This window comes from Aspergillus campestris (genome assembly GCF_002847485.1).
Source record: "Aspergillus campestris IBT 28561 chromosome Unknown P168scaffold_6, whole genome shotgun sequence".
In the NCBI taxonomy this organism is placed as follows: Eukaryota; Fungi; Ascomycota; class Eurotiomycetes; order Eurotiales; family Aspergillaceae; genus Aspergillus; species Aspergillus campestris.
Window position 1 is genome coordinate 622,542 of NW_020194341.1, and position 16,637 is coordinate 639,178.

At 50.4% G+C, this 16,637-nt stretch overlaps 4 protein-coding genes across 4 annotated transcripts; 2 read left to right on the forward strand and 2 right to left on the reverse strand.

Moving 5' to 3' along the window:
* Positions 1-1,201: 1,201 nt before the first annotated feature.
* P168DRAFT_310837 (kinase-like protein) lies at positions 1,202-3,073 on the forward strand (the record flags this gene model as incomplete). The annotated part of the gene is made up of 5 exons (XM_024839430.1): positions 1,202-1,473; positions 1,521-1,855; positions 1,917-2,212; positions 2,270-2,435; positions 2,492-3,073. The coding sequence occupies 5 exons, from the start codon at positions 1,202-1,204 to the stop codon at positions 2,671-2,673; spliced, it is 1,251 nt and encodes a 416-aa protein (XP_024692782.1). The 3' UTR covers positions 2,674-3,073.
* Positions 2,861-5,660, reverse strand: P168DRAFT_253060 (P-loop containing nucleoside triphosphate hydrolase protein). The gene is made up of 6 exons (XM_024834363.1): positions 4,494-5,660; positions 4,142-4,436; positions 3,853-4,086; positions 3,531-3,734; positions 3,196-3,468; positions 2,861-3,126 (listed from the first exon to the last, which is right to left on the reverse strand). Exons 1-6 carry the CDS (start codon positions 5,451-5,453, stop codon positions 2,906-2,908), a joined length of 2,187 nt encoding a protein of 728 aa, XP_024692783.1. The 5' UTR covers positions 5,454-5,660; the 3' UTR covers positions 2,861-2,905.
* A 1,018-nt stretch (positions 5,661-6,678) lies between these two features.
* P168DRAFT_235757 (uncharacterized protein) lies at positions 6,679-8,627 on the forward strand (the record flags this gene model as incomplete). Its single annotated transcript, XM_024833487.1, has 3 exons — positions 6,679-7,008; positions 7,072-7,603; positions 7,852-8,627. Coding segments are annotated over 3 exons (1,638 nt in total), but the record flags the coding sequence as incomplete, so codon positions are not given.
* A 663-nt stretch (positions 8,628-9,290) lies between these two features.
* On the reverse strand, positions 9,291-16,003 carry P168DRAFT_327175 (uncharacterized protein; the record flags this gene model as incomplete). Its single annotated transcript, XM_024841211.1, has 2 exons — positions 9,291-15,846; positions 15,936-16,003. The coding sequence occupies 2 exons, from the start codon at positions 16,001-16,003 to the stop codon at positions 9,492-9,494; spliced, it is 6,423 nt and encodes a 2,140-aa protein (XP_024692785.1). The 3' UTR covers positions 9,291-9,491.
* Positions 16,004-16,637: the final 634 nt, after the last annotated feature.

The window sequence follows — 16,637 nt, forward strand, 5'->3', positions numbered from 1 at the left end:
ATTGCTCAAAATTTGCTCGCTCCGATGGTGTAGCCAAACCAGATAGCTTTATTTGGGAACTTTCCCCCTAAGTGGGCACTGGTGAGAATATCTTGAAGATAAGTACTACTTGACCATGTTCGATAGTGTTGCAGTATACGTGTGCCATTGCCTGCGTTGGGATAACTCACTATTGGCCAATTACCATAGGTATTCTGGCGAAAAGCTGGTTTGGAATTGAAATTTCATTCTGATAATTCCACATCTCTAGCGATGCAGGGAGCGTCTGGTCCAACCTAGTCAGCGACAGTCATATGGGATCTGATATTTTCATATAGCTCACTATCAGCCCCATGTTATCAGCCCACGGCACTTGGTAGACTCGTCTCTTGACCATGCTTACCAGTCTGACTAGATTTACGACGTCATTTGAGCTGTGTAGTCCCTTGTTTTAGGTTTGTGGATACCAATTAGGGCCTTTGTGCTTTAGACGAATCTGATGGAAAAGAAGACATGGTCCGGGTAAAATTACAGCCATTGCACCGGAATTTTGATCAGGCTTGATATGACAGTTATTGAAACATAGGACAAGATTCTCTTTCTTTGCTGTAGAAGATCATGAACACGGTAGACACAAGTCAGGCACCTGCCGTCCAGTCAGTTCGTGGTCTTGAATACATCTGAAACAATGAATAAGGGGCTTACTATCACTTCTCAATTCCAATTCACTCCAAATCCCCCCTCTACAATCTGTAGAGTGGCATTCAGTGTGGTTCAGTGTGAATTCAGGGGGGTAGGAACCAAATTGTTGCGGATTTGTTCTCTAAACCTAGTCACTGAACTGACTCCGTAAGAGCTATAAAGATATATACCTGATACGCGTTGCGCGGCCTCTTTAACTACATCAACTACCTATGTCTAGGTATACATAGTTGATAACGGGGCGATGAGCCAATGATGATACCGAGCCGTGTGGGTCTCCGTTAAGAGCTGTGCGGCGTGCTAGAGGCTTTGCTGGCAAATGACGCAACTCAATTCACGACGCGTCCGACAACAACCACTTGCTAGCCGGCGCATAAAATAGCATGCTGACTAGATCAGATGCTATTTGATGATGTTTCTCAGAACAGGAGTCTGGAGCTTATCGGCTGGTCTACGATTCAATCGGACACACAAGATAGTAGCAATCGGAGCCTCCTCGTTTCGTTCCCCTAGAGTCATAATGCCTTCGCTGTGGGATACCATTGCATCTTCGCTCGAATTATTCTCCACCATGCCGCAAAGAGCTGCGCTGGAGAAGCCACGGGCCCTGCCAACAAGTGGCTACACCACTGTCGATGCCGATACGCTGGTTGAAGAAGAGGAGCTGCCTGATTATCAAGCCGACCGATTTTATCCTGTTCAACTGGGCGAGCTTTTTCAAGGTCGCTATCATTTTGTAGCAAAGCTAGGGTTTGGTTCCTCGTCAACCACTTGGCTGGCCCGAGACCTGAGGTAAGCCCTCCGAGAGGTTCGAATTGAACGATAAATGATTTCCACAGGGCTCGCCAATATGTTGCACTTAAAGTATATGTCCATACCTCGCTTCGTCATCGGGAGTTGCCTGTTTATGACCGTATCAATAGCCGTATGGCCGAAATGTCATACAAAGGGCGAGGAATCAACAACATTCGAAAGCTGCTGGACTCTTTCGAGGTGACTGGTCCGCATGGCAAGCATGCTGTTCTCGTCTTCGAGCCCGCGCAAATGAGTTTGCGTGATATGAGATTTGTTTTTCGTCGAGAAGGGTTCGAGGAGGAATTTGTCAAGGGCGCCATTATTGAGCTTCTCAAGGCTCTGGACTTTTTGCATTCCCACGGAGAGATTGTCCATACTGGTATAGTCCTTCCCGGAGATCGTGGGCCTAGGTTACAAGTTCCTCCACTGATACTTAGCAGACGTACACTCCGGAAACATGCTGCTTGGACTTTACGATAATAATCTCCTGCGTCGACTGGAAGACAAGGAGATTACCTCCCCTGTTACGCGGAAGATCTATCCCGATCGAACTATCTATCTGTCACGGTTAACACTACCGAAGGAAGGACCCATGCTTCTCTCTGACTTTGGAGAAGCGAGAATCGGACCGGGCCCTCACGCGGGCGATATAATGCCATTGGAGTACCGGGCGCCTGAAACACTGCTTTATGTGGGATGGAGTTACCCGGTTGATATATGGAGTGTTGGTCTTACAGTGAGTCGCTGTCGTACTGGAGTCGATTCCCATAGTTTCCAGCTAAAGAGCCCATAGGCATGGGACATGCTTGGATCGAAAAGGCTCTTCACCGCGCGTGACGAAGACGGCGATCTGTACGATGCCGCTCATCTGGCCCAGCTGATTGCTGCACTGGGCCCACCGCCCCCTGAGTTCCTGGCCAGGAACCCAGAGAGACGGGCGGACTTTTGGAATGATCAGAGTATGCCTTTCTTCTACGAAGATCACCTGTAGTGATGCGTTACTAATCTACTATAGATGAGTGGCTGGGTCTGGCACCTATACCGCATGACCGGACAATCGAGTCCCTTGAAACCAAACTGGATGATAACTCGGGCTTTCTTCGCTTCCTTCGGAAGACTCTTACTTGGGAACCGGAGAAGAGGGCGACGGCTAAGGAGCTTTTGGAGGATCCTTGGCTCATGGGGAGGGAGGGTTGAGTGAGTTTGCAAAGTTCCTGCGCTACCTTGATATTTTATAGAAGTAATTAGTCTACTTAGACGGTCAAGACCATAAATCTTGAGATATGCTAATTGGAATATACCAAATGATTTATTGCCTAAGACAGGAAACTCTCTGCAAGTATCGTCCAGGCATGTTGGAGTCCCAGTCACAAATAACAACCCACTTTGTCTCTACAGCCTCTGCAGATACCTGCTAGGTATAAGTCTGCTAATGACCAGTGCCACGGATATTGTTAGCTCTCGCTTTCGCTTGGAAGGCACGGCTTTCCTCATCCACTCCGTGCACATCGATTAGGTACTGCTTGAATTCCCGAGTCATATTGCAGACCTGCTCAAAGTCTTTCTGGTCCAGCGTGGGCCCATCATTCTTGATTTTGTCCTGCTTCTGAGAAAATCGGAATTCGGCCAGCGTAACGGCTGTCTGGAAAACTGAAAAAGGGAGATGCTTTTCAGTATTTTGAATCGGCACAGTCACTCGGATAAGGGTTGTGACTCTACCATTGCGAATCTCCCGCCCGTTCCATTCTATCTTGCTAATCACTTCATCTTCCAGAACGTATTGCTTTGCGCGTCGAGTGATGATGAAGTCCTGGCGCTCGTCGGTCAGCTTGTCAAAGAATTGCTCCCAGATTTTTCTTCGATCATCTTCTTTCAATTTCTCGTAGCGGATGACGACATGGATTCGTGAGATAAAGGCATCGTCGAAATGACCAACCCGGTTGGTAGTCAGGAACAAGATGCCTCGGTAGTACTCAATGCATCGAAGGAACACTAGGAGAGAACACGATGAGGTTCCATTAATGAGGTTGGGTAGGGATAGGATTGAGACTGACCAGACACCAGGCTATTGCGCTTCAAATCCGTCATTTGCCTTTTCTCGAGGTAAACATCTGCCTCGTCGATGAGCATGACCGCGCCCCATTTCTCGGCCAGCCGAAACCACTTGGAGAGCTGATTCTCTAATTCGAGCTCATCCGTCCCGATGTCTCCACAAGTCAGGGAGAGAAGCGCTCGGCCGGTATACTCAGCAATACATTCTAGATAAATTAACATGTAAACGGTGTGTTCTTGCTTGATCTTATCCAACTTACCAGCTGTCTAGATGAATGGTGCTTTCTTAGCAAGTGACGGTTAGATGGGTAGGCGGATGAGAACTTACAAACGTCTTTCCGACACCAGGGCTGCCATGAAGGAGAAATATCTGTCCTTCGCCTTTACTTTCGATAAAATCAGCTCCCCATAACTTGGTCCGATTGTCTCCACTGGGCTCCGTATATTTGTGTACGAGTGCCCTAATCATCTCCTTTCTAGCCTCGGGCATGACAAGGCTATCAATAGCCCTCTTGTTCACTTCTGGCTCGTGGCAACAAGAAATATTAAGTTTCTCTGCTTGGGACTCAGTTCTGGGTCTAGAGGAAATCGTTCAAAGTTGTTCATCTCTTACCCCATTTTCTGGACTTGAAAACAAAGCCATAGAGCAATCGGCTACAGAGCAAATACCGGTGACGAGCACCTTCCGGGGACCCCGGAAGCTCGAGATTCACCGTCACACTCGGGTCTAAAAGATCATAGTCCGCCCAGCGGAAGCCGGGAGGCGGGTGGGGTCTGAGGCCGAGACATTCTTCGCAGACACAGTTGCCAAGGTCTTCCCCCATGTCACCGACATTACATGTCTGCGGGACGTCAGCGTCGTCCTGAGTGAAATATGAAGACAGGTCCATATAAACGCGACCCTGGAACTACCCAGTGGAGTTAGAATGACATATTCAAGCTATATCGAGCGAGTGTATACTTACCCGTCTTTTCGATGAGCCTAGAAACTCGCCCGAGTAAATCATTTGCCTTCCCTGAAGACATTCATACCATTGTTGACCTTGACGTATCAAGTGTTCCCGGGTTTTCCCGCCATCTGTTCTATCATAGAAATGGGAGGGAAAGATCTTTAGTGAGGTGACTTGTCTCTCACCATCGAAGGGTGAAATATAGACGAATTCGGAACTTCTTCCCACGAATTTCCCGTCATATTGAAGATTCCACAGAGAGACGGAATACTGCCTGGTAAAATCCCGAGAGGAGAGAACTTTCCTGTCCACCTCCACAGATTTAATCACATAGGCCGACATCTGACCCTCTGACACCATATACACAGTTTCACCAGGCTTGAAGAGCAGCCACAACATTCGAAATGTGCACAGATTTTGGGTATGTCGAGCCTTTTCATCGTTAACCTGTGACATGTAGCCAGAGGTTTTGAAGAAGTCAAGAAACGAGCCCAGGTGATTGAATTCCTCTTCGTCACATGGAGGCTGGGTGGGACTGTCCTTTGCTACTGTGGGACATAGAGGGTCAACGTTAGGTCCACGATAGGTCGCTCGGTAGGCTTCAAAATCGTCAAAGTAATGGGCTATCAGTGGGTACGGCTCGTCGAGCTCCAGTATTTCGCCTCCGAGTTGTGCGGATGGGTAGTAAGTCACCACACGGGCAATAACCTTAAGGAGTGACTCCGAGCATATGGTCACTCTGGTTGAGCGAAGGCTGACATCAATGCTCGCAATATTAACTATTCCCTGTTCCAACGACTCTATCTCGTCCTCCGACAAACAAAATTCGTATGACGGCAAAGATGTCTCCAGAACCGTGGTTATATTGTAAATAACATGTTGGAGATTAACGGCCTGTTGAGACACAGAGAGGTCGAAAGGTTTCGAACAGGGAGTGGTGTGAGCAAGAGTGTCATCCCTACTTCGAATCTCCATAAAATATGTGACAGTAGGCGGGTCCTGCTCTTCATCGGGCAAGGATGACGGTGATTCGGGCTCACCGGGCTCGACGCACGAGACTCTCTTAGTGGTCAAATCCTGTGCACACTTGGGGCATTCATCAAATCCAAACTCCAAGATCGTTGCATGAGATCGCCCGTTACTTGGACAGTATAGAGATGCTGCTGAGCTCCAGCCATCCTCAGGATTTGCCTCGGCATCTTGGACTGGCACCTCGACCTCGAGGTCCGTCGGTTGTGCCGTTACTTCAAGACTTGGATCAGCGCCGGTCTGACATTGATTGCCGGCGAGAACATCAACGCCTTTAGGGTTCGGGCTGGCAGGCTTGGAAGGGGGAGAGTCTTCGGTATCCGTGCTGGCGGGGGGTGTTGGCAATAGAGTAATCGATGCATTGGATGTTTCTTCTACTACTGACATGTTGTCCTCGGATGCTTCTTCTCTCAATAATGATGGATGGGTGGTAACAAAAACCAGTCGATGGACGGAGGACTAATTCAGTGTGGATGAGGCTTGGGATTAATATAGCCCCTCCCAATACCAACAACCTACCCATCGCTGGCATCTTAGCTGATGTTGCTGCGAGCCGTACTGGGTAGAGAATCCTTCCCTGCAGCTTCAGCTAAAATTATTGGTAGGCGTCCCTCTTAGCGCGTCACCCTTCATACATGGCACTTCTGATGCAGGCCTTTCCCTCATCACATATGCGGCTGAGGAGGTTCCCCCCTTTCGCTCGACCTCGACTAGGCTAGCCTGTGCGTCCCATGACCTAAGAGCCTGGTAAGCGCCACTACCAGTGCCCAATGACTCTAGTTCATGGTATCTGGCATATCAAAGCGGGGTGCCGCCGTTCGACTAATAGCATGCATCATTGGGACACATTAACAGAGAAGTAGGATCATAGAACCACCAGTCTTATCATTCTATATGGTGAGCACAAGGAAAAGATGGGGGAAGCAGAAAAGGAAATATCCCCCCTTATCAGACAGTACAGCATGAAGGCAGAGCAGGAAGAGCCTAACAACATGCTCGTTCAAGCTGTAAGCTCCACAATTAGAAAACAGGATGAGGAAGCTTTGTGCGACCGACGCCAGGTATGGGAGTGGAGCGAATGGCTGAAGTTCGGGGAGTCCACAGAGTAAGGCCAGCCATCAATACCAATTAGAACTCATGCGTGCTTCGATGTGCTGATATTCGCTAACGTTCTAGCGACGTGGATCTCAAGCGGCTGGAAAGTGGCCGCGAGAGCATAGTAGAAACCTGGCAGCGGTTTAGAGAACATCATCATGAGAACTCGTCTGCGAACTCCAGCCTGGGCTTCCAGGAGGTACCGAATATCAACACGCTGAGGGAAATCGTGGGTAATGCTCAGGTGGAATGGGAGACTAAGAGGGGGAAGGGTTTTGGCAAGGTCAAGAGCTATGTGTCAGATTTCCTAGAATCGATGAACGACCACTCTTATCTGTTCAAGTTCATTCCCGCTGGAGACAAATACATCAGCCTCATCACTGGGGTTGTGTCGTCGGTTGTCAAGGTGTGCAATCAAACCTGAAGGGATGCAAATGTGTGGCTGATGCAGAAAAATGCTTATATTTAGACTTGTGTCAATTACAAGCGGATTGCCGAGGGGTTCTTTTCGGCCTTGGTCGACCTCAGTGGCGATTTAAGACTGGTGCAGAAGAAGACCGATATCTGGGACAGCCCGGATATAAGACGGCTAGTGGTAGACTACTACGTGATGGTCTTCCAATTTCTCTGTAGCGCAATGTCTTGGTTCAGTCGACCGCTACATCGATATCGGTCAATGATCGATAAGAACTTCTTTGATAATGAAGTCAAAGGTTTGGTCGACGGGATGAAGGCGACGGTGGCACGAATCCGTGACGAAGCAGCACACCTCACAGAAAGGCAAGTCCAACAAATCAAAGATGGAGTAGACCGTGTTTTAGATTCCCTCAGTCCACGAACAAATGATGCTGCCGGCAGATTCTTGCACCTTCAGATTGTGGGTAGTGGGAGCCGGGACGACGACCAGGGGACGATCGAGGGGAAACTTCATCACTTCGGTCAGCTCGTGGGAACATGCTCAATAAAAGCCTTGCAAGACGTTGAAGCAAATTTTGAAAACGGTAGGACGGTACACCAACCTGCTACCAGCAGCAGCACACGCTTTCTTGTCCATTTGAGTAACTTCAGGGATTCTAGACTTGCACTCACGGGATAAATACGGAAAGAAAGAGAGCTCGAGAAAGTTCGGGGTAGTCGAGGAAGACGCGTCCGAGACCGATGCTTTTTCCGGTATGTCAGTTATTCAATACTCCAGCCGAGTCAAATTGATTGGCGAACCTGAAATCTAATGTGATCGGTAAAGATTCAGATGAGACTTGGACGCGCTATGACATCCAGAAGACCACGCTCTCGCTTTCAACGTACACGGAGGATGGCAGGGAGGAGATTGCCAATGCGCTCCGGGGGATCTCTATGCCACTGCTACCACAGGAGGTTTTGGATGCCATCCGGCGATGGATCGGAAGCCCACAATCTCGTATGATTTGGATTGAGGGCTTGCCATCGTACTCCTATGGGTCAAACCTGTCCCTGACGGCAATGCAGCTTTGCACGATCAGCATGCGTGCACAGATCCCCTGCGTGTCCTTCTTTTGCAAACCCAGCTACAAGTTTTCCTCAGGACCACACGCATCTCTCGCCAAACAGGAGGCCTCTGTTGTAGCGTTGCTGTACTCCGTAACCGCTCAGCTTGCGCGTCTCATCCCAGCCGACTTTCAGGGTTGTCCGGATCTCTACCAGCAGCAATTTCAACTGCTCGATGGGAGTATTGGAAGTGCTTCCATTGCACTGCGGATTATTCAGGATCTTCTGATGCATGTGCCACCGTCCATTATATGGATAATTGATGGTATTCAACTGGCAGAAAGCAGTAGCACCATTGAAATTCTGGACGAGTTTGTGGCCATGCTACGCGATCAAGAGAATCGCCGGACCTCCAAAGTGTGCTTTACCACAGACGGGAACAGTCATGTTTTGCTACCAGCCATCAGGGTGGATGAACGAGTGGATGCCTCTCGTATGGCTCTGGCAGGGCAGCATCTGCCGGGAGGTGGTGATATCTTTACAGAGTTGAATCGTTGGTAAATTGTGCTGGATGAGAGACAGCGAGGATAGCATCAGTGTGAAGTTCAATAGGTTTATCAGATTAAATTCGGTACTTGCGTACTTGCCTAGCCCACTGATTACTGTAGATTTCAAACCGTTGTTAGGTGCAGGAAATGTAACAGACATGACCAGACATTTGACTTGACTCATGAGGCGTCGTCTGGTGACTAGTCAACATTGTTCACACAGGCAACTACGACTACGTATAATTATTTTCCGTACCTCCTAGATATGGAGCTTCCTTGAGCTAATCAAAAGTATTAGTAGTACGTAACAGATTCATTTCTCAACTGGTTTCCGTTTTTATCAAACAAGTCTATAAACCCATGCTTCAGTACCGTAGAGTAGACAGAAAGCCCTACATGACAGCCCTAATGTCGCGTCGCACTGATATAGAATTACTTACGAAAGCCAAATAAGATATGATATCTTTTGTAGCGAAGTGATGATTTCTTCTTCTATTTACGACAGGTCAAAAGAGATAGGTAGGAGAAACTACGCAGCCTGAATAGATACAATTGCGAATTCATACGGTAGTAGCTAAAAACATCTTATTTGGATTCCAACATTACCTACAGAACTAACATATAGAAAGGAGTGGAAATAGAAGAAAATAAAAAGAAGAAATTCAATCAAACACTACATGAGAGTACGTATCCTCGTCAAACGCTGCACATATCTAAGCTAACTATGCTAATCACAAAAGAAAACACAAAAGAAAAATAAAACATAATCAAGTCATATCAACAGTAGCAATCATAAGCAAAACAGTCGACCAATCATTCGTCAGTGGTATAGTTATCACAAGGAGGCAAGACGCGAAGCCGTTCAAACAAAACACGCTCAGTCCACACCGGTAGAGATCTCTGCACCCAGTCCGCTGTCGCTGTACTGTCCGTAGAGGACCATTTTGGAGGTTTCTTCGTCTAAGGTGTGTGGCTGTTGCTCCTGGACGTCGGGGGGATTGTCTTTCTTGGTCGTCAGGGCGTCTTCGATATCCGATGCGTCGTTCTCGTCTTGCTCGTGCTCCTCCCCGTGCTGACTTGCGAGCTCGCTGTAGTCATCTGCGACAGATTGTGGACCAACTAAACGGGTACTGGCGGTGGTATTGCTCGCAGCGCTAACCGTTCGTCCGGCCGACACAGCACTACCGGTTCCGTAGATCATGCTGTCGGTGTATGTCCCCGTGTAGCTAGTCCTCCGCTCAGTGCCCGCATCGCTCTCGTCACCACTCCGGTTCTCGTCTTCCTCCGGGAATGCCTCGTTCTCCTTGTTGGCTACGGAGCTCCGCCCTCCCCAAGAAGACTTCCGGTAGGAGAGATTGGATTTGACCGAGTGGCTCCGTTTCAGATTCGTCAGTCCACTGGTGGCGCTCGTGCGTCTCTCCCCAACGCCGCGGTTAGCTGTGACATGGCCGAGACTGAGGATTCTTCTTTCCTTGCTGGCGTTGGGCAGAGCAGCAGGGGCCGGCGACGACGCCCCTGACACTCGCTTCTTCAGCGCCAGTCCGACACTGCTCCCCAGCAAGTTGTGAACATCCTTGGGGGTTGCGGTGGCGGTACTGGAGTTGCTTGGCCCGCGAGCGCGGAGTCCGCGTGCTTTCTTCATACCGATGCCCTGTCCACCGTTGGGGCGACTGAGAAGAACGCTGCGGGCGTGGTCCAGCACTCCTTCCAGAATCCGCTTCTCCAAGCTATCCGCACGCTCCTCCATAACCTGCATCTCCTCATGCCGCAGGTCAAGCGCCATCTCCAAGCCAGACAACTCCTTGTTCAGCTTCGCGTTCTGCTTGGCAAGGGTCTCCTTTTCTGACTTTAGATTGCCGATCATGCTCAGCAAGGAATCCTTTTCTTCCTTGAGAGTGACCAGTTCAGCCTCCACCTGCTCGCGCTGCGCGTTTCTCCTCTCCAGCGCCACCGCTGCCTCCTCCGCCTCCCGACGCTTGCGATCGTTGTCTTCAGCAACAATGGCTGACTGGGCCGTAAACATCTCGTTCATCTTGCGGTGGGTTTCCATGATGTCCTTGTGCATCTCGTCCAGCTTCATCATCTGCGTCACTTGTGGCTCGGTGTTCGTTGCATGACCAATAAGGGTGTCCAGTTTGTCGTGCACAGGGCCACTATCGCTCGTAGCATGATCAAGCAGCTCGCTCAGTTTTTCGTACATCTGGCCATTCGTGCTTGTAGTGTGGCTCAGGAGCTGATCGAGCTTCTCGTGCACCTGATCACTCGTCACTCGCTCCACCAGGACATTCAATGCTTCATGCACCTTTTCATTCTTGGCGTGCTCCAAAATGCTATCAAGCTTCTCCCGAACATGAGTATCGTCGTACTTCTCCGGCTCAGGCGGAGGCAAGGCAGGAAGCATTTGTGGAATCGACGCAGGGATAGTCGAAAGATCCATCTTAATGTCCTTGGCAGATTGCTGGGAATGATCGTAGTGCTGGTTGACGATAGAAAGAATCTCCTGGATGGACTCTAGCACCTGAGGATGGAACTCATGCAGCTTGCTCTCCAGACGATCTGTGGCATTAGCAGCGCGCTGGAGGTCAGATCGAGACTGCTCCTGGTGGGATTTGACCTCGTTGTGCATTTCCTCCATCTTGGTATAGGAGGTGTCGACCTTTTCGAAGAACGTCTTTGCATCTACGCTCATGCGCTCGCAGGTCTCATTGACACTATTACCCATAGAGCCAATGACAAGCTTGATATCTTCCGCGAGGGACTTGGTGCTGGTGACTGCCTCGAGACTGGCGTTGTCGCGTTCCGCAGTTTCGGTAAATTTGGATTCCAACGAAGTCTGGACTCCGTGGTACTTCTCCATCAGTTCACCAAGCTTTTCGTCGATCTTTTCTCCGAGTTCGACGATGATCGCTGCTCTAGTCTCGTCGTGCTTGACCATGGAAGCCGCATCGCGCTCCTCATTCTGCAGTTTGCTAGCATCCTGTTCCCCGCGGGCACGCTCGAACTCCCGGTTGATAAGTTCAGTGAGTTCATTGATCGAATCAACTGTCGAAAATCCTTCCGCCGAGACGGCAAGGCCTTCGAGAAGTTGCTTCAGCTCGCAAAGGCCTTCGCTGCTTCCATCCAGCTTACCCCTTAGCTCGTTCCCTAGCCCCTCGACGACGGCCCGGGCCTCGTCGATCTTCTCCGCAAGGCCAGCATGCTCAACCTTTCGAGCGTCGAATGCTTGACCGGTCATTTCACTGTCGGATTCCGTCTTACTTCGGAACTCGGCCACGAGGTCAGTCAGATTTTGAAGTTCGGTCTTCGTCGGCAGAGTTTCGGGGTCAGGGATCTTCAGCTCATCCATTTGGGTCTTGACCTCAAATATCATGGCCTCCACCGTTTGCAAGTCCGTCTTGACCAGCTTCTCGGCGTCCTCTTCCTCCTGTGTCCCCTTGCTCTTTAGCTCATCCAGAGCCACCCACATTTCTTTCATGAGTGTTTCCAGAGTGCCAATCTCCGATTTCGTTGGGCCCTCCACTTCCAAGCGGGTGCTCAGCTCAGAAAGAGCTTCCTTGGTTTCTTTGACAACGGCCTCGAGACTTCCCAGTTGCTCCGCTCGCGCAATCTCGTCGGGAGCCGGGAAGGTCATTTCATCGAGTTGACACTTGGTGTTCCGGAGAAGGGTCTCAATGGCGTCGGTATCTTCCTTCTTGGCGGTGGTCTCGTCCGCTGGACTGTCGCGAGCTACGATACCAGCGATAGAGCCTTGAAGCTCATGTAAGCCGGCCAGGACCTCATCTAGATGTTCCCTTTTCAGAGCATCCCCCGAGGGCTCTGGCACACGTGGAGTGGACTCAATAGCTTCCACCTTGACTTGAAGTTGAGAAATCAAAGACTTCAGTCCTTCGATATCGCCGCTGATGTCGCTGGCGGAACTGGGTTCGTCGTTTGCAAGCATCAATTCTCCTCCGCGTGAGGTTTCAGTATCCCCCTGGGCGGCAGACTCTCGCAACGTTTCCACATCCGCCTTCAGTCCGACAAGACCCTCTTTCAAGGAGTTTAGAAGATCAGAATGATCAATTGCTTCCGGTCGTTCTAGAATCTTTGCCAGGTCCACACGGAGGGAGCCCATGCCGTCATTCAACACCTCGAGGATCTCACCAGAGGAGAAGGTAGTGTCACCGCCGTCCCTTGGTTGGCTGTTCTCTTCTCTGAAATTCTCCAAACTTTCGCGAAGGGCTGCAATGATCTCGTCCCTATCACTGCTGTCCTTATCACCAGTCGGCTCTGAGCGGACGAGAGTCATGCTTATCGTGTCGTGCAGATTATCAAATTCGCGCTTGATCAACTGAGGGAGATCGCTGTCCGGTGCCGGCTTGTGGTGCTCGGACATGTCCCGAATGGCGTCGAGGATCTCATCTTTATCATTGGGCGCATTGTTGCGGATAAGGAGCGCACTGAGGGTTTGTCGAAGGTGCTCGAATTCCTTCTCCATGGCATCCAAAAGCTCCGGGGTATCCGGATTACCGTTAGATCCAGTGGATAAAGCAGTGTCGGTGATGGTCTTTTCCATATCAGCCTGCAGTAGACGGAAACCTTCCTTCACCGTATCCATGATCTCATGTTTGCCTGCCGCTTCCGTCGCTGTCGTGGCGTAGCCTTCGATCTCGTGTCGCACAACGTCGATTCCATCCCTGATAGCATGGAGGACCTTCTCCGTGTCCATCTCGTTGGTTCCTGAGCGCTGTAACATGTCCTCCCTCAAGCCGTCGAGGTGCTCGTGAAGGCGTTCAAGCATTTGCTCACCAATACCTTGGTTAGCATTAGTGGTTGCCTCATGGAGACCCTCTGCGATTGCCTCCATGAGATCGTCTTTGTTAAGTTCAATCTCCCTGCCGTTCTGGTTTTCCAATCCCTCCGCGATTGCACTGATGATATCTTCGCGGGAGATGGTGGGTTGCACATTCGTACTGACAGCGGAGTTCTGGGCGACAAATGCTTCATTAATTGCATCAGTAATGTCTTCCCTAGAGACATTAGGCCTGTCCATCTCTTTGGCTGCGGTAAAGTGCGCCTCGAGCCCGTCCGACACAGCGCTCAAGATCTCATCGCGGCCTAATCCCGAGTCAAGAGTTGACCGCGTAAGAGCGCTCTGCGATGTGACGGACTCGGTAACGGCATGTAGTATCTCGTCGCGCATAGCGTCAAAGTGTTCATGGTCCGGCGCCCGGGGGGCAGATTCCTGGGATTCCTCGAAGCATTGGCGGATAGTCTGGATGATCTCCTCTCTGGTGATACTTGGGGGCTGCTCAAAGCTTTGCACGCCGGCTTGGACAGCAGCGAGCACCTGATCGTACGTCACCGCCTGCTCATGCTGTGGCTGGTATGCTTGCAAACCCTCCTTCAGACATTCCAGGATTTCATCTCGTTCCAGTCCAAAGTTCTGGAGTTCGATTTCAGGCTTGTAGTTTTCCCAAGCCTCCCGTACCGTCTCCAGAATGTCCTCCTTTTGCATGGTGGTATCTCGTGGCTCATCACGCAGTTTATCAAGCTCCAAGTCCTCCAGAGCTTTTATGACGATAGAGTAGATCTCATGGCCATCCACGGCTTGGTGCAATTCGGACAGGACAGATGTGTGACGACGATTGTCACTCATGATGGATGCTAATGAGTCTCTGAGTTCGCGCAAGCTGTGGTTGACAATGGCGGTTATCTCGTCCGGTCCCGGGGCTCGCGGTGTATCCTCGATGGCCCGGGTAGATTCGATCCGGGAAGATTCAATCTGTTCGAAATGCCGCGCGATATTGCGTCCCATTCCTAGAACCTCGCCACGTAGTTCGCGTACCAAAGCTTTCACCTCGTTTGTCATTCCACCTCCTTCAATCACGCTCGTCTTGACTCTCTTCATGATCGACAGCATTTCCTCGCTGACTTTACTGTCTTGGAAGGATACGGAGCGCTCGCCGACCTGGCCATTGCTGTCTTCGAAAGCTCGCGTATCCGGGACGACAGCAGAATCCGGGCCGAAAGATCTCGATCGAGGAGCATCCACGGCTCCCTGTGGGTGGCGGTCATGGGGGTCAGCTTGAGATCGCACCAAAGCCTTATTCCCCGACTCTTCTTTCACGAGGTTTAAAATCTCATCCAGCATCTTCATCATCGATTGATCGGCGCTGCGCTTGGGTGGGTCGGATGAAGCCGGTCTTGCTTTGATCTCATCCACCAATTCGACAAGCTTCTCCTGCCCTTCCTTGGTAGCCATCTCCCGTAACATCTTCTCCAACAGGGCAATGCTAGCCGAGCCGTCAGAAACAGGTGTAGGTGAAGAGCAGATATCGTGCTCCAAGGAAGCAAAATGGCTAGGGCTGGTCATGCGTGGTGCCGAATAACTCTTCTTTGAGTTGGGAGAACTATCCAATCCCGAGCTGTTAACACCAGTGTCTGAACCGAGAAGATTACCGAGATCCCACCTTGTGGAAAAATCAGGATCTAAAAACTTTGCGGCTAGATTGGAGGACAAATCACGGAGGCTCTTTCTGATGTCCTCGTCGCGCGTACTCGTAGCCGCCTTGAGGCTGACCAGATCGGTGGCATTGTCCTTGCTCCGTCGACTCAACTGCGCCATCTCCCGCTGGAGATTGCTGGCAATATCCGTAAGACCGAGGATTTGCGTGGACAAAGCTTCGAGACCTTGAGGGTTGGAACGCTTGGGCTCAAAGAAGGGATCGGCATCGTAACTCTTCGCTTGCGGTTCGCCGCTGCCAGCGGGAATCTGCATGTTCTGAAGAGCAAGCATTGTGGCGGAGGGAGGTGTGCTCTCGCCCAGGATCGGCTTCGACAAGTACCGGCTGGATATGAGCAAATTGGGGGGGTCGCATTCTGGATCTCGGTTCCCTTTGCTCTCGGACTTGGTCTGGTGCTTTTCGTTAAGTTTGGGCCCAAATTCAAATGTAGATGCGCGCTGCGGCCGCTCGGGGGATTTGTTTTCTAAATAACTCAGAAATTCTGACCGCGGGTCAGTATTCTGCAGCGACTGCATGCGCTTGTGGAATTGGCCTTTGATCAGAGACTTCTCCGGCGACTTTGATGGCATGGGGTTCGTCGTGTATGGGCTCGTCGCATTTTCTCGCGGCTTTTCCGCGAAGTTTGCGGCCACCGCCTGAATGCCTGGGGAGACATTTGGCTTGGTAGCAGGACTAGTAGATCCAGGGTTCATGGGGAGCGGAGGAGGTGCACGTTCGGGATCCGAACTGTCCCACCTTCGTTTCCACGATCTCATTGTCAGTCTGATGTAATCATTTCACCTGAACGAAGGAGGACGACTCCGGGATCCACTTACATGGGAACTGTTTGATTTCTCAAAACCAGCTCGCGATCGCGGGAATTCTCACGAGTGTGCGAAGGCATCGTGAAGCCTGAAAGGTTTATTCGTTTAGATAGGCGCAATGAAAGTTTGGTCGGCGGTTGTAGTAGGGAAATCTGGGGTGGGTATATGGGGTTCGCGATAGATTGATCGTCGATCTCAAGGTCGTAAAGGCATGTCAAGTCGTCAAAACAAAACAGAAACAAGAAAAGAATTGATACAAGAGCCCCGACCAAGTAACTTGGGGGAATCATGCACCGATAAACAGGAAAGAAGAAAACAGACAGATGCGCTTGCTATGAAAGAACCGAGGGCAGCAACAATAAACAAATGAGACAATGCGACAAAGTGACAGGTAAGGGAGTAATAAAAACGAGGCAAGTACGTCGAGAGATAAAATTAACAAAGATCAGATCAAGATGCGCACGAGATGGAGTAGTCCCATTAGAGATCCAAGTAATCAATCAATACATATAGTATCACCAAAGGGACCAAGTGGAGCAAGGACGGGGGGAAAGATCGGTACAGATGGGCTCACGGTCCAATCTACGATGTACACATCAAAGCTCCCTTCATAGCAACCGGGGCGCTTTGGTTGTCAAGTAAACAAATGCCCAACGAGCCCGAGGGCGGTGTGAGGAGTGGATGACTCAGCAAAAGTATCTCCGAGATGCGGTC